Consider the following 21,963-nt stretch of genomic DNA (forward strand, 5'->3'; position numbering starts at 1 on the left):
GCCAGGGTGAACCCATGACCACTGACTCCAAAGAGCATGATCTTTCTACTGAGCCACACTGCTTCTCTACAAGCCTAGTCTTCTTGGTTACAATCCACGTCCTACATGGGGCTCACAGTCTTCACCCCATTTTACAGATGAGGTAACTGAGGCACAGAGAAAATAAGTGACTTGGCCGAGGTCACACAGCTGACAAGTAGTAGAGCCAGGACTAAAACTCAGGTCTTTCTGACTCCCAGTGCCATGATCTATTCACTAGGTCGTGCTGTTTCTCTCGATAGTCACCCCACTTTAAGCCCCTATATCACTTATGTACATAGCTCTAATTTATTTATTTATATTAATGTCTGTCTCCCCCTCTAGACTGTGACGTTGGTGTGAGCGGGGAACATGTCTGCCAACTCTGTTGTACTCTCCCAAACTCTTAGTACAGTGCTCTGAATCAATTAATCATATTTATTAAGTGCTTACTGTGTGCAGAGCACTGTACTAAATGCTTAGGAATCTACAGTACAACAGAGTTGGTAGACTTGTTTCCTGTCCACAAGTAAGCACTCAAATGCCATGGATTGGTTGATTACTTATTCAACTGCATCTATTCTAATTTATAGCTCCAACATCTTGTAGTGAAAGTATTTTTAACAGATTAGCTTTTAGTTTCCAACACACCGCTCCTTTGTGTTAATAGCAAATGTTCTGCTTTTAGTATATGAACAGTGAAAACAGGAGTTAAAACATCACACTAGTTAATAATACCAAACACCCACATATATACAGTGAAGCAAGTGAAGTTTTTACTTTTCCCAAGGATAAGACTGAACTATTTAAATGGAATGAGAAAGTCATAAAATATACGTACTTTGAGGGGAATTATATCTACCCCGTGAAATTATTTCATTCATTCATTCATTTGTACTTATTGAGCGCTTACTGTGTGCAGAGCACTGTACTAATCAATCAATCGTATTTATTGAGCGCTTACTATGTGCAGAGCACTGTACTAAGCGCTTGGGAAGTCCAAGTCGGCAACACATGGAGACGGTCCCTACCCAACAACGGGCTCACAGTCTAGAAGGGGGAGACAGACAGCAAAACAGAACAAGCAGACAGGTGTCAATACCATCAGAATAAATAGAATTATAGATATATACACATCATTAAAATAAATAGAATAATAAATATGTAAAATTTACACAAGTGCTGTGGGGAGGGGAAGATGGAGGGAGTGGGGGTGATGGGGAGGGGAGGAGGAGCAGAGGATAAAGGTGGGGGCGCAGTCTGGGAAGGCCTCCTGGAGGAGGTGAGCTCTCAGTAGGGCTTTGAAGGGAGGAAGAGAGGTAGTTTGGTGGATGTGCAGAGGGAGGGCATTCCAGGCCAGAGGTAGTACATGGGCCAGGGGTTGATGGTGGGACAGCCAAGAACGAAGCCCAGTGAGTAGGTTAGCAGTAGAGGAGTGGAGGGTGTGCACTGGGCTTAGAAGGAGAGAAGGGAGGTGAGGTAGGAGGGGGCGAGGTGATAGAGAACCTTGAAGCCAACAGTGAGGAGTTTTTGCTTCATGTGAAGGTTGATAGGCAACCACTGGAGATTTTTGAGGAGAGGAGCAACATGCCCAGAGCGTTCCCGTACAAAGGTAATCCAGGCAGCAGAGTGAAGTATAGACTGAAGCGGGGAGAGACAGGAGGATGGGAGATCAGATTATTTCATACAACTGAGGGTGAGGTGTAACACAACCCTGTACCTCTTGTTCTCGCCATAATGAGTTCAATTTTTAGTCACCTTTGCTTTTTTATTTTCCCTGATTTATGAAATACTTTGCTTGTACCATGGCTTTTCATTAGAAGTACCTAGAAGCAGTGTGGCCTAGTGGAAAGAGAATAGGCCTGGGACTCAGAGGACATGGGTCCTAACCCCAGTTCCACCACTTGTCTGCTGTGTGACCTTGGGTAAGTCACTTCACTTCTCGGGTCTCAGATACCTCTTCTGTAATATGGGAATTAAATCTCCTCCCTCTGATTGGACTATAAGCCGTATGTGAGTCAGGGGCTAGGTCGACCTGATTGTCAAGTGCTGTTCTAAGTTCTGGGCTAGATATGAGACAAACACCCTAAAAATGGTGCCTAAATAAAGAAACAAAACATCTGTGACATAGAATATATGGTTTTATTTTGCATACCCACACGACAACAACAACATCAACAGAACCATCATTTTAGTAATCCTGACAGCATTTTTCCTCACAAGGCAGGCTTGGAGTCATTACACTGTCATTATATCTGGAACTATTTAAACAGTGTCTTGGAAATACACTGCAAAACACATCAAACCTTAAATATGCCATCGACAAACATGGTGTGCTTATTTAATGTTTTCCTTTTGTATTTTGGGCATACTGACTTAAAGTTCCTCAAAGTCGTGGCCACTTGCACTCACAGCTTCCGGATGCATCACTCTTCCCATGAACAAGATAGTACCTAATCAAAATGGAAAAAAGAGAAATCAGACTTCCTAAAAGCCCAGCACAGTCATTTCCTCTCCCTTTCTCCCTGAGGATTTTGGTGAGTCGGTTGAAGGAGGATAATCTCTATCCCCGATTCTGGTTAGAGATCGCTCACGTGAGCTCTGTTGCACATGGACAAATCAGCAGCTGTGCTCTATGACTACAAACTACAGGGCAGAAAGTCAAAACAATTTTCTACTCGAAAATATTGGTGGCCAAGACATCATGGTGGAAAGTGGGATTGTGGGGGCAGGAGAAGCAATAGCCTTGGGGAAAAAAATGAGCGGGCTTTAGAGGGGGAAAGGAGGTGGCCACCGAGTGGTACCAGAAAGCCGATCCAAAATTTATGGATGGTGATCCTTGTGTTGGGCAAATTGTCCAAACACCTTTTTGATACGGCTCAGTGAAGCCTTATGAACCTTTCTCAAGTCCACTAAGAATGAACCTTTTTCAAGTCCACTAAGGCTCAATGTCAGCATGGCTAACAAAGAGGTGTAGGACAGGGGGAGGAATCAGGGGGGATAAGGTCCTGCCTGGGCTTTTTGGAGGCCGGCCACTCCCGCCCCACCCCAGAGACCACCCATTCACCCCCAATTTTCCTGAAGCTGATCCAGACACCCCCTCCCCCAAACAACCCCCCTGGAAAGGACAAAAACTATGGGCTTTTTACAGAGATTCATGGGGAAGTAGGAGAAAAACTGCCAGGAAGAATATTTTTTCCTTTCCTTCTCACTTGATTAGAGTTTATTATCAACTCCAAAAGTTAATGAAACTTGGCCAGGGTCTCCCTTCTACCCCAAACTACGGTGATCGGATCCAAACTGCCCACTGTCCCCAGAATCACCCTGGAATCCTGTAGTTTCTGATATCCCTTTCCCACAGAAAGAGAGCTGGTAGTCAAGAGACCTGGGAAGCAGAGTGTCTGCTGCCATAAGAAGTAACACACAACAGGTGTTGTGGGTCTATCACACCCACCCTCCCAATCTCGTCTATCTCACTGCCAACCTCTTGGCCATGTTCTGCCACCATCTTCACATCTGACAAACAATTATTCTTCCCACCTCCAAAGCCTTAATGAAGGCATGTCTCCTCAAGTGGCCTGCCTTTTACGCTGCCCTGCTTTGCTCCCTCTATTCAACCCTCCCTCAGCACTTCAGTACATATCCATAATTTATTAATTTATATTAATGTCTGCCTCCCCTTCAAGACTGTGAGCTCATTATGGGCAGGGAATATGTCTGTTATATTGTTGTATTGTACTCTCCCAAGCACCCAATAAATATGATTGATTCTGGGCTTGGGAGTCAGAGGCTGTGAGTGCTAATCCCAGCCCTTCCACATGTCTTATGTGTGTCTTTGGGCAAGTCACTTCAGTTCTCTGTGCCTCAGTTACCTCATCTGGAAAATGAGGATTAAGACTGTGGGCTCCATGTGTGACAGGGACTGTGTCCAACTCAATTATCTTGTATCTATCCAAGCACTTAGAACAATGCTTGGCACACAGTAAGTGCTTAATAAATACCACAATTATTATTATTATTATTATTGATTCAGGCCCACAGGATGCAACCGGCAGATTTTCCTGCTATTAGGTATAGCGAACACTCAACAGATTTGCCTACCAATCAGATCTTGCCTGGAGAACCAACTAGAAGAGGGAGGGACAGATCACAAATCACTGTTTCAATGGGGGGAATCTGAACAATAAAGATTTCCCTGGAAGCTTTCATTTGTTAAGGAACTCATAAATTAGCAGGCTGAAAACTACTGGGTATCTTGAATAACCCCCGAAGATGAAAACGGATGCAACAGTCCAAAGCCAAGAGCCACCCTCTTCTCTGCAACAGATCTCCTATCACCCTGGAGTAGAAATTCCAGAGCTTTTTAATATAACCTAAGTCCCATCTTACTCCCATTGCAGCTTTTAATGTATTCAGGAAAGGTTACTTCTTGGTTAGATTACAGCTCTCTGAGGGGAACTCAGTGGCACTCATTGATTCATTCAATCCTATCTATTGAGTGCTTACTGTATGCTGAGCACTGTACTAAGTGCTTGGGAGAGTACAAAACAACCATAAACAGACACATTATCTGCCCACAAGAATGGTTTAAACTTCCCTACTCACCTGTTCTCCTGATTCTTATGAGAAACACAAAAGGATGGTCGATAATAACTTGTGGATAGAGCACTGCCATTCTACTGATGGCAATCATTCCTGAGGCGAAAAAAAGGAAAATTGACCCATATTCAAAAATATCATCAAAACACTGAAGATAGTCATTATTACAGAACTTCTAGATTTCTGGCCCTTTCCCAGCTCCAAGAACAGAGACATCTAACTATAGCTACCCATTGTGCCCCAAACGTTGTGGGAACAACTCTATTGTTTTTTCATTTTAAATGGGAAATTTTCATTTTAAATGGGAAATGCTCCTACTGCGTCATTTCAGTGTCTTCATTTCAGTGTCCCAAGAGTCCCAGTGTCCCATTTCAGTGTCCCAAGAGTGGCCAAGATGCCACTCTTGGGCACAGAAAAATCAAATTAGTGTGCCACCCTTTAAAAGCTACACACTGCTGCTTCCCCTTTGAGATGCTAAACTTATGAAGTGGTTTTTAAAAAAAACTTTAATGGTTTTCTTAAGTGCTTACTATGTGCCAGGCACGGTTCAAAACACTGCGGCAGATACAAGATAATTGGGTTGGACATAGTCCCTGTCCCACATAGGGTTCTAAAATATATTTTTCACTTATTACAATGTTAAATTCTGGTTCTCTCAATTTGTAAATTTTTATTTTAAAAAAATCTTACATCATTTTACTTCATTAGGCATGTGGTATAGGCGTCTATGTGAAATCCATCCATTTTGAATATATCAATTTACACACTTGTACAGTTGGGTAGAGATTGTCTCTGTTGCCAAATTGTACTTTCCAAGCGCTTACTACAGTGCTCTGCACACAGTAAGTACTCAATAAATATGACTGAATGAATCAATGAATGAAAATTATTCTATGTCTGGGTCCCCCTCTGGACTATAAACAAATTTCTTGTGGGCAGGGATCAGGCCTTCAACTTCTCTTGTCCTCTTCCAAGTGCTTACTATAGTGCTCTGTATACAGTAGGTACTAAATAAATACTACGGACTGGTTTGTGTTAATCCTCTTTTGAGCACACCCTCTTTTCAGCAGGAAATATTGATTGAAGATTTCACTCTAAAGGTTGTTTGGTTTGCTGGGCAATTATTCTCAGTATGCTAAATTGATTACTGTTTAAATACATTCAGGAGTTGTGGGCTGATAATGAATCCCAAAATACAGAATTTTAAAATAGAATTCTCAGGCAAACAAATCTTTCCTCAGTATAACCAGGAAAAAGTACCAAGGAGAAAGCAAAATAGGCGAAGGTTCACATAATAACCAGCATTTTAAGCATCTTGCAGCAAGGGTTAGTGGAAAGAGCCCGGGCTTGGGAGTCAGAGGTCGTGAGTTCTAATCCTGGCTCCGCCACTTGTCAGCTGTGTGACTTTGGGAAAGTCACTTAACTTCTTGGCGCCTCAGTTACCTCATCTGTAAAATGGGGATTAAGACTGTGAGCCCCACGTGGGACAGCCTGATAACTTTGTAACTATCCCAGTGCTTAGAACAGTGCTTGGCACACAGTAAGCGCTTTACAAATACCATTATTATTACAGAAGCAGCATGGTTCAGTGGAAAGAACACGGGCTTGGGAATCAGAGGACATTGGTTCGAATTCCGGCTCTGCCACTTAGCTGTGTGGCCTTGGGCAAGCCACTTAACTTCTCTGTGCCTCAGTTACCTCATCTGTAAAATGGGGATTAAGACTATGAGCCCTACGTGGGACAACCTAATCACTTTGTATCCCCCCCAGTGCTTAGAACAGTGCTTCACACATAGTAAGCGCTTAATACCATAATTATTTTTGACATTATGTCAACTAAGCCTTTTGCAGTGATTATATCCCTTCCTATACTGCTTCTTTCCCATTGTGCCTATTGATATTACAATACTTTTCCACAGTTGGTCATTCTGTGGAAAAACGCCAGCCTTTTCAATTGCCAAAGCGCTTCTTAAGAATGACAGAAACTTCAAATGCATGTCACAGAGGGAAAATGCACCTTTCATAAACTAGTGTTAATACTTCCCAATCATTAGAGAGAAAAATGTGAAGAGAAAAAAGTTTTCATATAGTGACTGAGGCCTACAGCATTGCTTTCATCATATTCTGCGGTGTGACTGCAAATCACAACTTCCCTGGGCCTCAATTCTCATCTGTAAAATACGAATTAAATACCTGTTCTTGGTTCTCCTTATATCCTGAGCCCTATGTGAGGAAGGGACTTTGTCTGATCCCAGCACTTAGTTCAGTGCTTGGCAGACACTTAGAGCATAACAAATACCACAATTATTATTATCAAACTGTACTATATCTTCCTCAGTGCTTAATACAGTTTTTGGCATAGAGTGAGCACTTAAATACCACAATTATTATCATTACTAGGGAATGCTAGTGCCGAGACAGCCGTTTGCTTCTTGAGGTAAAATGCAGTTTTCTTGAGGGTGGGGAAGATCACGAAGCCCACACCAGACTGCAGGACATTAATAAAGAACCAGAGGTACCTGAGGCTGCAGCGGCTTCAGAACCTTCCTCGTTAACTTCGATGAAGGATTTATGAATTGCTTTGGAAAGGAAAACATCTTTGCCATCTGTAAAAGAGAATATGGAGCACTTTCTTAGTTTGAAGACTGGAGAACAGTTTGCCACCTCAGTACATACTCTAACTGGGTGGGGGTTTGGTTCTAAATGATCTTTTCCCAGATTGCATTTTCTCAACTTTTTTGTTAAATGCTTTCATTTTCTTGCATTAATCACTCTTGGAAAAACTGACAAGATGGAAAAGCTGGTGGAGTACAGGAAAATAAAATATGTTCCGAATAGCAGGATAGGAATTGGAAATAGTATTATTTTTCATGACAATAATTTGCTTTATATTTTAAGTGAACTATTTTTAAAAACAGAGAAAAGGGACTATTTCAAATTATTGCTCAATTAGTTGATAAATACCTTTGCCACTTGCCTGCTGTGTGACCTTGGGAAAGTCACTTCTCTGTGCCTCAGTTACCTCATCTATAAAATGGGGATTAAGACTGTGAGCCCCAGGTGGGACAGGGATTGTGTCCAACCCGAATTGCTTGTATCCACCCTAGTGCTTAGTACAGTGCCTGGCACAGAGTAAGTGCTTAATAAATGCCATAATTATTATTAGTATTCTGCTTATCTCTTTCTCCAATTTTATTTTGCTTCCTTTTTATCCTTTTGTGATCATGAAATTAAAGCTATTTATAGTAGACTCACATAAACTGAGTCACAATAATCTAAAAATTCTTTCCTTGGTGGTAGATTTAATCCATGGCACTGGATTTTTGAGTTCAGCTAACTCATTTTCAATATTATTACAATTTTCCAAATTACCTATGAAGAGTTGTAGTAATAAATGATAATCCTATCCCATCCTATCTCATCCTATCCCATCTGGACTACTGCATCAGCCTTCTCTCTGATCTCCCATCCTCGTGTCTCTCCCCACTTCAATCCATACTTCATGCTGCTGCCTGGATTGTCTTTGTCCAGAAACGCTCTGGGCATGTTACTCCCCTCCTCAAAAATCTCCAGTGGCTACCAATCAATCTGCACATCAGGCAGAAACTCCTCACCCTGGGCTTCAAGGCTGTCCATCACCTCGCCCCCTCCTACCTCACCTCCCTTCTCTCCTTCTACAGCCCACCCTGCACCCTCCGCTCCTCCGCCGCTAATCTCCTCACCGTACCTCGCTCTCGCCTGTCCCGCCATCGACCCCCGGCCCACGTCATCCCCCGGGCCTGGAATGGCCTCCCTCTGCCCATCCGCCAAGCTAGCTCTCTTCCTCCCTTCAAGGCCCCGCTGAGAGCTCACCTCCTCCAGGAGGCCTTCCCAGACTGAGCCCCTTCCTTCCTCTCCCCCTCGTCCCCCTCTCCATCCCCCCCATCTTACCTCATTCCCTTCCCCACAGCACCTGTATATATGTATATATGTTTGTACATATTTATTACTCTATTTATTTATTTATTTATTTTATTTGTACATATCTATTCTATTTATTTTATTTTGTTAGTATGTTTGGTTTGTTCTCTGTCTCCCCCTTTTAGACTGTGAGCCCACTGTTGGGTAGGGACTGTCTCTATATGTTGCCAATTTGTACTTCCCAAGCGCTTAGTACAGTGCTCTGCACATAGTAAGCGCTCAATAAATACGATTGATGATGATGATGATAATGATTATGGCAAAAGACCAGATTAGAAAAGATTAGCTTCATATTTCATTCTCTGAAATAAAAACAAATCTTGGGTTCTGCCATCTCTTAAATCCTACAACTTCCAAAAAAAGCCATAACCAAAATGGAATAGTGGAATCAAAGGATAACTCAGTCCTATAGCCCACTGCTGAACTTCAGGCAGCCTAATTCCAATCCAAGTACACTATTTGGAAATACAACTAAGGTAGCTCTCTCCAGATGCCCAGCCTAGCTGAATAAATGTATCAACTGATTTGCTACGAGACTCCATGTGGTGAGACATAAAGTCACCTACTAAGTATTGTAGAAGATTTAAGCTTAGGTTTCATGCTCTTTGAAGTTCAGTCACCTCCCGGACAAGGTAAATAATCTTTACTAGGATTATTTTTTGTGGATTTGCTGAACACACCAATTTTTCCGGCCTAAGCAACCAGTCCCACACGGGGCTCACAGTCTTAATCCCCATTTTACAGATGAGGTAACTGAGGCGCAGAGACGTGAACAGACTTGCCCAAGGTCACACAGTAGACACGTGGCAGAGCCAGGATTAGAACCCGACTCCCAGACTCGTGCTCCATCCACTAGGTCATGCTGCTGATTGCTCAACCATGTTGTCACAGAAGATTTTCTGGGATTTTACAGTTTACAACTTTCTTATTTCCAAACCAAGGCAGTTGTAAGCATTCGATACAGACTACTGAGAAGAAGTAGCTTCTACTACGGAGAAGCGGCGTGGCTCAGTGGAAAAGAGCACGGGCTTTGGAGTCAGAGGTCATGGGTTCAAATCCCGACTCTACCAATTGTCAGCTGTGTGACTTTGGGCAAGTCACTTCACTTCTCCGGGCCTCAGTTCCCTCATCTGTAAAATGGGGATTAAGACTGTGAGCCCCACGTGGGACAACCTGATCACCTTGCATCTCCCCAGTGCTTAGAACAGTGCTTTGCACATAGTAAGCACTTAACAAATACCATCATCACTACTGACCGGTTGAAATGAAGAAGTAAACTTTACAAGTATAACAGGTTTTCTTTCTTTGAAAATGAATTATTTTAGCGACAGTAGATCAGTGATGAGTAAAGTGAGCAGGATTGGGCCTGGAAATAGCTTATTCCCGGGCAAACGTGTAGTCCCAGGAGCCAGAAAGAGCCCAAGCCCAGCTGCTACAGGGAATAGGGAAGAGCCTGGATTCACCATAGCTGACCGACTCTTGTAGCTCTGTGTGCCTTCAACCAGTTCCAAGGGGCCGACCACATCAGTCACAGCTGCTTGCTAAGCACCCAAAACCATTCTCTCATCTCCCCACAGTGTCAAGTTACTGTAGAAAGTCCTGCAATCCCGAGAAGCTGAGTCCAATGAGAAAGACTTTAAAAACAAAGGTAACTGGGTAGATTTGATGCTCATTCAATCATAATTACTGAGTGCTTACTGTGTGCAGGGCACTGGACTAAGTGCTTGGGAGAGTACAACAGACACATTCCTTGCCCACAGTGAGCTTACAGGCTAGAGGGGCTTACAGTCTCTTGTGGAGTTGTGGAGGTGCTGGAAATGGATTCCCAAAGTTAAAGTTAGAGAAGCAGGGTGGCCTAGTGGAAAGGGCCTGGGAATTAGAGGGCCAGGGCTTAATTCCGGTTTTGCCACTTGCCTGCATTGTGATCTTAGGCAAATCACTTGACTTATCCATAGTAGTAATAGCATTCATTAAGCTTATTAAGCCTGTAACCTTGGCATTATCCTTGACTCATGTCTCTCATTCAACCCACATATTCAGTGTCAGCAAATGCTATCGGTTCATCCATCACCACTAAAATCCACCCTTTCCTCTCCATCCAAGGTGCCACTCTGTTCACCCCAGCACTTATCCTATCCTGCCTGGATTACTTCATCAGCCTTCTTGCTGACGTCCCTGCCTCCTGTTTCTCTCCACTCCAGGACATATTTTGCTCTGCTACCTGGATCATTTTTCTAAAATAATAATAATAATAATAATAATAATGGCATTTATTAAGCGTTTACTATGTGCAAAGCACTGTTCTAAGCAGCAGCATGGCTCAGTGGAAAGAGCACAGGCTTTGGAGTCAGAGGTCATGGGTTCGAATCCCACCTCCACCACATGTCTGTTGTGTGACCTTGGAAGTCCCTTAACTTCTCTGAGCCTCAGTTACCTCATTTGTAAAATGGGGATTAAGACTGTGAGTCCCATGTGGGACAACTTAATCACCTTGTATCCCCCCCCCCCCCCGTGCTTAGAACAGTGCTTTGCACATAGTAAGTGCTTAACAAATGCCATCATCATCATCATTCCAGGCCATGTTTCCCCACCCCTCAAGAATCCTTGGTTGCCCAACCACCTTGGAATCAAACAAACTCCTTACAATTGGCTTCAAAACACTAAATCACCTTTCCCCCTCTTACCTTATCGTCATCATCATCATCATCATCAATCGTATTTATTGAGCGCTTACTATGTGCACAGCACTGTACTAAGTGCTTGGGAAGTACAAATTGGCAACATATAGAGACAGTCCCTACCCAACAGTGGGCTCACAGTCTAAAAGGGGGAGACAGAGAACAAAACCAAACATACTAACAAAATAAAATAAATAGAATAGATATGTACAAGTAAAATAAATAAATAAATAAATAGAGTAATAAATATGTACAAACATATATACATATATACAGGTGCTGTGGGGAAGGGAAGGAGGTAAGATGGGGGGGTGGAGAGGGGGACGAGGGGGAGAGGAAGGAAGGGGCTCAGTCTGGGAAGGCCTCCTGGAGGAGGTGAGCTCTCAGCAGGGCCTTGAAGGGAGGAAGAGAGCTAGCTTGGCGGATGGGCAGAGGGAGGGCATTCCGGGCCCGGGGGATGACGTGGGCCGGGGGTCGATGGTGGGACAGGCGAGAGCGAGGTACGGTGAGGAGCTTAGCGACAGAGGAGCGGAGGGTGCGGGCTGGGCTGGAGAAGGAGAGAAGGGAGGTGAGGTAGGAGGGGGCAAGGGGATGGACAGCCTTGAAGCCCAGGGTGAGGAGTTTCTGCCTGATGCGCAGATTGATTGGTAGCCACTGGAGATTTTTGAGGAGGGCAGTAATATGCCCAGAGCGTTTCTGGACAAAGATAATCCGGGCAGCGGCATGAAGTATGGATTGAAGTGGAGAGAGACACGAGGATGGGAGATCAGAGAGAAGGCTGATGCAGTAGTCCAGACGGGATAGGATGAGAGCTTGAACGAGCAGGGTAGCAGTTGGGATGGAGAGGAAAGGGCGGATCTTGGCAATGTTGTGGAGCTGAGACCGGCAGGTTTTGGTGACGGCTTGGATGTGAGGGGTGAATGAGAGAGCGTAGTCGAGGATGACACCAAGGTTGCGGGCTTGTGAGACGGGAAGGATGGTAGTGCCGTCAACAGAGATGGGAAAGTCAGGGAGAGGGCAAGGTTTGGGAGGGAAGACAAGGAGTTCAGTCTTCATCCCTCTGATGTCCTACTACAACACAGCCCTCACACTTCATTCCTCTAATGCCAACCTATTAACTGTACCTCTACCTCATCTGTCTCTCCACTGACCGGTTGCCCATGTCCTGCCTGTCATCTGGTACTCTCTCCCACAGATGATCACTCTCCCCATCTTCAAAGTCTAATTAACAGCACATCTCCTCCAGGAGGCCTTCCCCGACTAAGCCTTCATTCATTTTCTCCCACTCCCTTCTGCGTTGCCCTTGCACTTAGATTTGTACCCTCTTCTCACCTCACCCTCAACCACAGACAAGGTCATAGGTTCCAATCCCGTCTCCGCCACTTGTCTTGTGTGACCTTGGGCAAGTCACTTTACTTCTCTGGACCTCAGTACCCTCATCTGCAATATGGGAATTGAGATTGTGAGCCCCTCATGGGACTGGAACTGTGTCCAACCCAATTTGGTTGTATCTACCCCAGAGTAGTCAATTTGGTTGTATCTACAGTGCCCGGCACATAGTAAGCACACCCTCTTCTAGACTGTTCTCCCCCTCCTAGACTGTGAGCCCGCTGTTGGGTAGGGACCGTCTCTATATGTTGCCGACTTGTACTTCCCAAGCACTTAGTACAGTGCTCTGCACACAGTAAGCGCTCAATAAATACGATTGAATGAATGAACAAATGCCATACTGTACTCTCCCAAGCTCTTAGTACAATGCTCTGCACACAGTAAAACTCAATAAATAATAATAATAATAATGATGGCATTTGTTAAGCGCTTACTATATGCAAAGCACTGTTCTAAGTGCTGGGGGATACAAAGGTGATCAGGTTGTCCCACATGGGGATCACAGGCTTAATCCCCATTTTACAGATGAGGGAACTGAGGCACAGAGAAGTTAAGTGACTTGCCCAAAGTCACACAGCTGACAATTGGCGGAGCCAGGATTTGAACCCATGACCTCTGACTTCAAAGCCTGTAATCTTTCCACTGAGCCACGATGCTAAATGTGACTGATCGACTTACTGAGTGGAAACCACTGTATTTTGTGCTAGAAAAGAGTATCAGGTTGGACTAGACAAAGTCTTTGTCCCTTGAGGTGCTCACAACCTATGAGGATTCTGTGCCTCAGTTTCCTCATCTGCAAAATGTGGATTGAAGGTCTGTTCTCTCTCCCCCTTAGACTTTGAGCCCCACATGAACAGGGCTGTGTCCAACCTGGTTATCTTGCATCTACTCCAGAGATTAGTATAGTTCGTGACTCCTAGTAAGTAAGCACTTACATACCACTGTAATTAATAATAAAAAACAACCACTCTTGTTCTTCCTAAGAATTATTTTCTGGTGTATATGGTCTTGAGGTTGGTCCATTAGGTATTCTAAGGAATTCTGACAGCAGTACGGGCCTGGGAATCAGAAGGACCTGGATTCTAATCCTGCCTCCGCCACTTGTCTACTGTGTGACCTTGGACAAGTCACTTCACTTCTCTGTGCCTGAGTTCCCTCATTTGTAAAATGAGGATTAAGACTGTGAGTTCCATGTATAAGAGGGACTGTGGTCCAACTTGATTACTTTGTATCTACCCCGGTGCTTAGAACAGTGCCTGACACATAGTATACACCATGATCATCATTACTATTATTGACAGGAGGAGAGTGGGAAGAGAAGGGAAGGGGGAAATAAACAGGGGAAGGGAATGTAGAAAAGGGGAAGAAAGAAAATGGGAAGAAGGGGAGATATGTGTGCCCAAAATTTCAGCAAGATGGAAGCTCAAGGAAAGTCTCCTTAGTTGCTTCCAAGGGAAGAGCTGGACCTATCAATCTCACTCATTCATTCAATTGTATTTATTGAGCGCTTACTGTGTGCAAAGAACTGTACTGAGGGCTTGGAAAGTACAATACAGCAATGAAGAGGGACAATCCCCACCAAAAAATGGGCTTACAGACAGAGGGTGGGAGACAGACATCAAAACAAGTAAACCGGCATCAATATAAATAGAATTATAGATATGTACATATATACATAAGTGCTGTGGGGCAGGGAAATCTCATCTGCAGTGAAGTCTGTGGACTTAAGAAAGTGTAGGTTTTCAGCCAGAAAGTCTTTGTGACTGTGGCCCATTCATTATTTATAAAATGCACAGGACACAGGCAAAAATACCCTGACATTTAGTTTCATCGTTACATAAATAAGAAACATTATGATGAAAATAATTATGGTATTTGTTAAGCGCTTATTATGTGCCAAGCACTGTTCTAAGCGCTGGGGTAGATAAAAGTTAATCAGGTTGGACACAGTCCCCAACCCACATGGAGCTCACAGTCTTAATCCCCATTTTACAGATGAGCTAACTGAGGCCCAGAGAAATTGAGTCATTTGCCCAAGGACACATAGCAGACATGTGGAGGAGCCGGAAGTAGAACCCGCGTCCTTCTGACTCTCAGGCTAGAGCTCTACCCACTAAGCCACGCTGCTTTCCCATATGATAAGTACATTCATTCAATTGTATTTATTGAGCACTTACTGTGTGCAGAGCACTGTGCTAAGCGCTTGGGAAGTACAAGTTGGCAACATAGAGAGACGGTCCCTACCCAACAACAGGCTCACAGTCTACAAGGGGGAGACAGACAACAAAACATGTGGACAGGTGTCAAAGTCATCAGAAGAAAGAGAATTAAAGCTATATGCATATCATTAACAAAGTAAATAGAATAGCAAATATGTACAAGTAAAATAGAGTAATAAATCTGTACAAATATTTGTACAAATATAAATCTGTACAAAGGGAGGAAGAGAGCTAGCTTGGCGGATGTGCGGAGGGAGGGCATTCCAGGCCAGGGGGAGGACGTGGGCAGGGGGTTGACGGCGGGGCAGGCGAGAAGGAGGCACGGTGAGGAGATTAGTGGCGGAGGAGTGGAGGGTGCGGGGTGGGCTGTAGAAGGAGAGAAGGGAGGTGAGGTAGGAGGGGGCGAGGTGATGGACAGCCTTGAAGCCCAGGGTGAGGAGTTTTTGCCTGATGCGTAGGTTGATTGGTAGCCACTGGAGATTTTTGAGGAGGGGAGTAACATGCCCAGAGCGTTTCTGGACAAAGACAATCCGGGCAGCAGCATGAAGTATGGATTGAAGTGGGGAGAGACACGAGGATGGGAGATCAGAGAGAAGGCTGATGCAGTAGTCCAGACGGGATAGGATGAGAGCTTGAACGAGCAGGGTAGCGGTTGGGATGGAGAGGAAAGGGCGGATCTTGGCAACGTGGCGGAGCTGAGACCGGCAGGTTTTGGTGACAGCTTGGATGTGAGGGGTGAATGAGAGAGCGGAGTCGAGGATGACACCAAGGTTGCGGGCTTGTGAGACGGGAAGGATGGTAGTGCCGTTAACAGAGATGGGAAAGTCAGGGAGAGGGCAAGGTTTGGGAGGGAAGACAAGGAGTTCAGTCTTCACATTAGAGAAATACACTAATATCTATTACTGCATTACAAAGGAAACCTCTGGGCTGAATGGAAGCACTCTAATCTGCTTTACAGGACAGACAGTGATTGAATCAAGCTGAAAAGAATGCAAGTATTAAGGAAGCGGGGTATAATTTGGAATCCAGCCAAAAAGATAGGGTACACCCTTTATTCTTGAGGAAACTGACAGAGGAGTTTTAAATTACTCCATGCTCTATTCCTGAATTTATTACTAATTCTTAGAGAAAAGCCCGGGGTCCTGCATGATCAGCGCTTAGAACCGTGCTTTGCACATAGTAAGCACTTAATAAATGCCATAATTATTATCACCAAAATAAATTCCTCATTGGACAACAGATCAGAAGGGATCATTAGCTAGGAGGGTTGACTTGAAAATTTAAATTTACAGCCAGGATGTTACATTTTTCTTTGGTTGGGAAGTAGTGTGTGAAAGGAAAAAAAAACCCCAAAATAAAGCACTACATTAGTTTTCTAAATTTTTACACAAAGGGATCAAAATTCAGAATTCATATATCATAAAGCAGCAGCACAGACTAATGGAAAGAACATGGGCCTGGGAGTTGGCCTGGGTTCTAATCTCAGCCCCACCACTTGTCTGTTGTGCCACCTTGGGCAAGTCACTTCACTTCTCTGTGCCTCAATTACTTCATCTGTAAAAAGGGTATTAAGACTGTTAGCCCCCTGTGGGACGCGGAATATGTCCAATCTGATTATCTTGTAATCTACCCCAGCACTTAGTTCAGTTCCTGTCACACAGAAAGCACTTAGCACCATTAAAATCAAATATAGCAGAGCTTTTGATGAATGCCAGAAACCCAGGAGGCTAATAGAGCATGTACTGGACTTCTGGTTTTTCATTTCTCTTTTACCATGGATCTACCCTAAATTCTTTCAAACACAGATTTCACATTGCTTTTCTGAGGTGTGAGGGGTGTCTCTCCTCGCTCCAGTCCACACTTCACTCTGCTGCCCAGATCATTTTTCTACAAAAATGTTCAGGACATGTCACCACGCTCCGTAAAAAACTCCGGTGGTTGCCCATCCACCTCCCCATCAAACAAAAACTCCTCACCATTGGCTTTAAAGCCCTCCACCACCTTGCCCCTCCTATCTCACCTTGCTACTTCCCTTCTATAACCCAGCCAGCACACTTCACTCTTCTGATGCTAAACTTCTCACTGTGCATTGGTCTTGCCTGTCTTACCGCCAATCCCTCGGCCATGTCCTGCCTCTGGCCTAGAGTACCCTCCCTCCTCAAATCTGATACACAATTACTCTCCCCAGCCTTAATTAATTAATTAATGATGGCATTTATTAAGCGCTTACTATGTGCAAAGCACTGTTCTAAGCGCTGGGGAGGAAAGCCTTAGTGAAGGCACGTCTCCTCCATGAGGCCTTCCCAAAGTAGGTGCCTTCTTTCTTTTTCTCCCACTCCCTTCTAAGTCACCCTTACTTGCTCCCTTTGTTCTCCCCATCTCCCAGCCCCATAGCACTTATGTACATATCTGTAATTTATTTATTTGTATGGATGTCTGTAATCCCCCCTCTAGACTGTAAGGTCTTTATGGGCAGGGAATGTGTCCGTTTACTGTTGTATCGTACTTTCCCAAGCACTCAGTAAAGTGCTCTGCTCACAGTAAGTGCTCAATAAATACAACTGAATGAATATGGCATTGTTACCATATTGGTATAATAAATCCCATTAAGAGAAAACAATTAACCCAAGACAATATTGCATTATCAGGGGCCTAACACCTTGCTAGTATTCCAAAAATTACAAGTCCAGAATTTTGCAACTTTTCTATTCTGTCAAATGAATGTTTTCTCAACAGAGCATCCAAACATTGCCCTACACAGGAACAGTTTTCTCTGAATATTTTTTTAAAAAAATAGTTTAAAAATACCACTTTTTATTAAACCAAGAAGAATATGTATTGAAAGCTAGCCGCTTCAAGATGATTGTGTTGCTTTTAACAAAGCTTCCTTTCTATAGGAACACAATGGAATGGTCTAACTTGGGATGAAATATGCACAGCATAAAAATCAACAACAAACAGAGCAGCACAGGAGTGAATGGAGGCAAGAGGTTTGTTTTTTTCACTAAAAGAAAAAGAAATGCTCCACCCAGACCATCACCGAACAGCTACTAAGAATTTCCTGACTCTGTGCTCCAACATCAGCACCTTTTAGGGAATTCTACCCTTCCATCTGGTGGGTGGAAAAACAGGCGGAAGGGCAGACAGGCGTTCAAATAATCTCCTCCCCTTGTAGCATTCATTCATTCATTCATTCAATCGTATTTATTGAGCGCTTACTGTGTGCAGAGCACTGTACTAAGCTCTTGGGAAGTACAAGTTGGCAACATATAGAGACGGTCCCTACCCAACAGTGGGCTCACAGTCTAGAAGGGGGAGACATACAACAAAACAAAACATATTAACAAAATAAAATAAATAGAATAAGTATGTACAAATAAATAGAGTAATAAATACGTACAAACATATATACATATATACAGATTCTGTGGGGAGGGGAAGGAGGGAAGGTGGAGGGGATGGGGAGGAGGGATTAGCGGATTCTAATTCATTCATTCAGTCAGTCATGCTCTTTGAGCACTCACTGTAGGCAAAACACTGTACTAAACGCTTGGGAGAGGACAGTACAATAAACAGACACACTTGCTGCCCACAGTGAGCTGACAGTCTATAGTAGGACTCTAGGGAAACTTTCTGGTGAAAAGTCCCACCTCGTGTCATCCTGATTCGCTTCCAAGTCACGTAATGTGGTGCCGTTTGATTTTGGTTTTTCTCGCTCTGGCCTAATGGTTAGAGCACGGGCCTGGGTGTCAGAGGGATATGGGTGCTAAATGCGACCACCGACTCCCGAGCACTTGGCTCAGTGGAAAGTGCATGGGCTTTGGAGTCAGAGGTCATGGGTTCCAATATCTATTCTATTTATTTTATTTTGTTAGTATGTTTGGTTTTGTTCTCTGTCTCCCCCTTCTAGACTGTGAGCCCACTGTTGGGTAGGGACTGTCTCTATATGTTGCCAACTTGTACTTCCCAAGTGCTTAGTACAGTGCTCTGCACACAGTAAGCACTCAATAAATATGATTGATTGATTGATTCGAATCCCAGCTCCGCCATATCTGCTGTGTGACCTTGGGCAAGCCATTTAACTTCTCAGAGCCTCAGTTACCTCATCTATAAAATGGGGATGATGACCACATGGGACAACCTGATCACCTTGTATTCCCCCAGTGCTTAGAACAGTGCTTTGCACATAGTAAGCGCTTAACAAATGCCATTATTATCATTATTATAATTATTATTCCATCTTCCCTTTCAGTTTTTCCTTCTTGCACTACGAGGAATGCATTTTTCATTTAATCACTCTTCTGTGTCTCTGTTAGCTTCATCTTTCTCTCTCTTTTTTACGGTATCTGTTCAGCACTTACTATTTGCCAGGCACTGTCCTAAGAGCTGGGTAGAGACAAGATAACTGGGTTGGACACGGCCATGTTCCACCAGGGGCTCAGAGTCTCAATCCCCATTTTACAAATGAGGGAAATGAGGCACAGAGAAGTGAAGTGATATACCCAAAGTCACACAGCAGACAAGTGGCAGAGGTGGAATTAGAACCCAAGTCCTACTGTTCCCAGGCCTGGCTGGGCACTTTCTGTTTCTCCTCCTCCTGCTATTCAATTAACACTCCCCTCTGGACCCTCTCAGGGTCACACTTGGAGAGTTTTCAGTACTCTACCAGTCTCGAATACAGGAGGGAGAGTCACGCAGAGTCCCACCCATTCCATTCCTAGTTTGGGCAATCTGGAAGCAATCTGCTACAAGTCAAGACTCCCCTGTACTGGGCAGCAGCAGCACAGGAGAGAGTCGAGGTGGAGACTCAGGTTTACTGCATGGAAGGAGGCAATGGTAAACCATTTCCGTATTTTTACCGAGGAAACTTTATGGATACACTATCAGAATGATTGCAGATAGAGGTGAGACTCTCTGGCAGAGATGTATCCATGGTGTTGCTATGGGTCGGAGACGGCTCGACAGCTAAGACAAGACTCCTCTGCAGGGCTGTTCAGAGTGGGAAGTGGGGCCAGTCAGTCAATCGTATTTACTGAGCACTTACTGCGTGCAGAACACTGCACTAAGCATTTGGGAGAGTAGAATAAAACAATGACACAACAACAATAATTACTGCATCAGCCTTCTCTCTGATCTCCCATCCTCGTGTTTCTCTCCACTTCAATCCATACTTCATGCTGCTGCCTGGATTATCTTTGTCCAGAAACGCTCTGGGCATATTACTCCGCTCCTCAAAAATCTCCAGTGGCTACCAATCAATCTGCGCATCAGGCAGAAACTCCTCACCCTGGGCTTCAAGGCTGTCCATCCCCTCGCCCCCTCCTACCTCACCTCCCTTCTCTCCTTCTACTGCCCAGCCCACACCCTCCGCTCCTCTGCCGCTAAGCTCCTCACCGTACCTCGCTCTCGCCTGTCCCGCCATCGACCCCCGGCCCACGTCATCCCCCGGGCCTGGAATGCCCTCCCTCTGCCCATCCGCCAAGCTAGCTCTCTTCCTCCCTTCAAGGCCCTGCTGAGAGCTCACCTCCTCCAGGAGGTCTTCCCAGACTGAGCCCCTTCCTTCCTCTCCCCCCTCGTCCCCCTCTCCATCCCCCCATCTTACCTCCTTCCCTTCCCCACAGCACCTGTATATATGTATATATGTTTGTACATATTTATTACTCTATTTATTTATTTATTTATTTTACTTGTACATATCTATTCTATTTATTTTATTTTGTTAGTATGTTTGGTTTTGTTCTCTGTCTCCCCCTTTTAGACTGTGAGCCCACTGTTGGGTAGGGACTGTCTCTATATGTTGCCAATTTGTACTTCCCAAGCGCTTAGTACAGTGCTCTGCACATAGTAAGTGCTCAATAAATACGATTGATGATGATGATGATGAATAAGAAGACACATTCCCTGCCCGCAATGAGTTTACAGTCTAAAGGGGGTTTTCAGCCTAGCAGGACGAGTTGCCTGATCTAGGATCGTTAATCCCAGGCCTAGTTTACATCCAACAGACCACAGTTCTTCCCATTTCCAAGGCCATTCTGAAAGCAAATATCTTCCGGGAGGCTTTCCCTTGATTAATCCCTCACCTCCTGCAATTTATTTTTACCCCAACACTGCTACTTCAGTATTTCCTCTTCACTGGAGCACTTTTATACTTACAATTCTCCCTTGCCCCCATATGTACTAATATTTATATACAATTACCACCTCCTACCTGTATTTTATTTAGGTGCCTGCCTCCCTATGGAAAGAGCCCCGGCTTGGGAGTTAGAGGACGTATGTTCTAATACCGGCTCCACCATTTGTCTGCTGTGTGGCCTTGGGCAAGCCGATTAACTCTTCTGTACCTCAATTATCTCATCTGAAAAATGTGGATTAAGACTGTGAGCCCAAGTGGGACAACCTAATTACCTTATATCTACCCCAGTACTTAGAACAGTGCTTGGCACACAGTAAGTGCTTAATGATGATGATGATTACGGCATTTATTAAGTGCTTACTACGTGCAAAGCACTGTTCTAAGCACTGGGGAGGTACAAGGTGATCAGGTTGTCCCACGGGGGGCTCAGAATCTTAATCCCTATTTTACAGATGAGGTAACTGAAGCACAGAGAAGTTAAGTGCCTTGCCCAAAGTCACACAGCTGACAAAATGAGCCCACTGTTGGGTAGGGACTGTCTCTATATGTTGCCAATTTGTACTTCCCAAGCGCTTAGTACAGTGCTCTGCACATAGTAAGCGCTCAATAAATACGGTTGATGATGAATTGGCGGAGCAGGGATTTGAACCCATGACCTCTGATTCCAAAGCTCATGCTCCTTCCACTGAGCCACGGTGCTTCTGCTTCTCTTGCTTAACATATACCATAATTATTACTATTATTATTATTACAAATTTGTTGATAACATGGATCATATTTACTGACAGAGAAGCACCGTGGACTAGTGGAAAGGTCACGGGCCTGGAAATCAGAAGACCTGAGTTCTAATCCTGCCTCTGCCACTCTGCTGGGTGACCAGGAATCTGTTTTTCACTCAATCTCTTCTCTTCTATGTTTCTCTTACTTTCCTCGTTCTCTCTTTTTTAAGGTATTTGTTAAGTGCTTA

General features: G+C 44.3%; 1 protein-coding gene across 1 annotated transcript in view; it reads right to left on the bottom strand.

Annotated features, from left to right (window-relative positions):
- Positions 1-2,141: 2,141 nt before the first annotated feature.
- SERPINI1 (serpin family I member 1) overlaps positions 2,142-21,963 on the bottom strand; it is a 97,752-nt gene continuing 77,930 nt past the window's right edge. The window contains exons 7-9 of the mRNA XM_038743516.1: positions 7,137-7,223; positions 4,624-4,713; positions 2,142-2,471 (exon numbers count right to left, since the gene is read on the bottom strand). Of these exons, the coding sequence (XP_038599444.1) occupies positions 2,395-2,471; positions 4,624-4,713; positions 7,137-7,223 (254 nt within the window). The 3' untranslated portion in view covers positions 2,142-2,394. The remainder of the gene's footprint in view (positions 2,472-4,623; positions 4,714-7,136; positions 7,224-21,963) is intronic.

The sequence above is a fragment of the Tachyglossus aculeatus genome, chromosome 1, assembly GCF_015852505.1.
Source record: "Tachyglossus aculeatus isolate mTacAcu1 chromosome 1, mTacAcu1.pri, whole genome shotgun sequence".
Classification (NCBI taxonomy): Eukaryota; Metazoa; Chordata; class Mammalia; order Monotremata; family Tachyglossidae; genus Tachyglossus; species Tachyglossus aculeatus.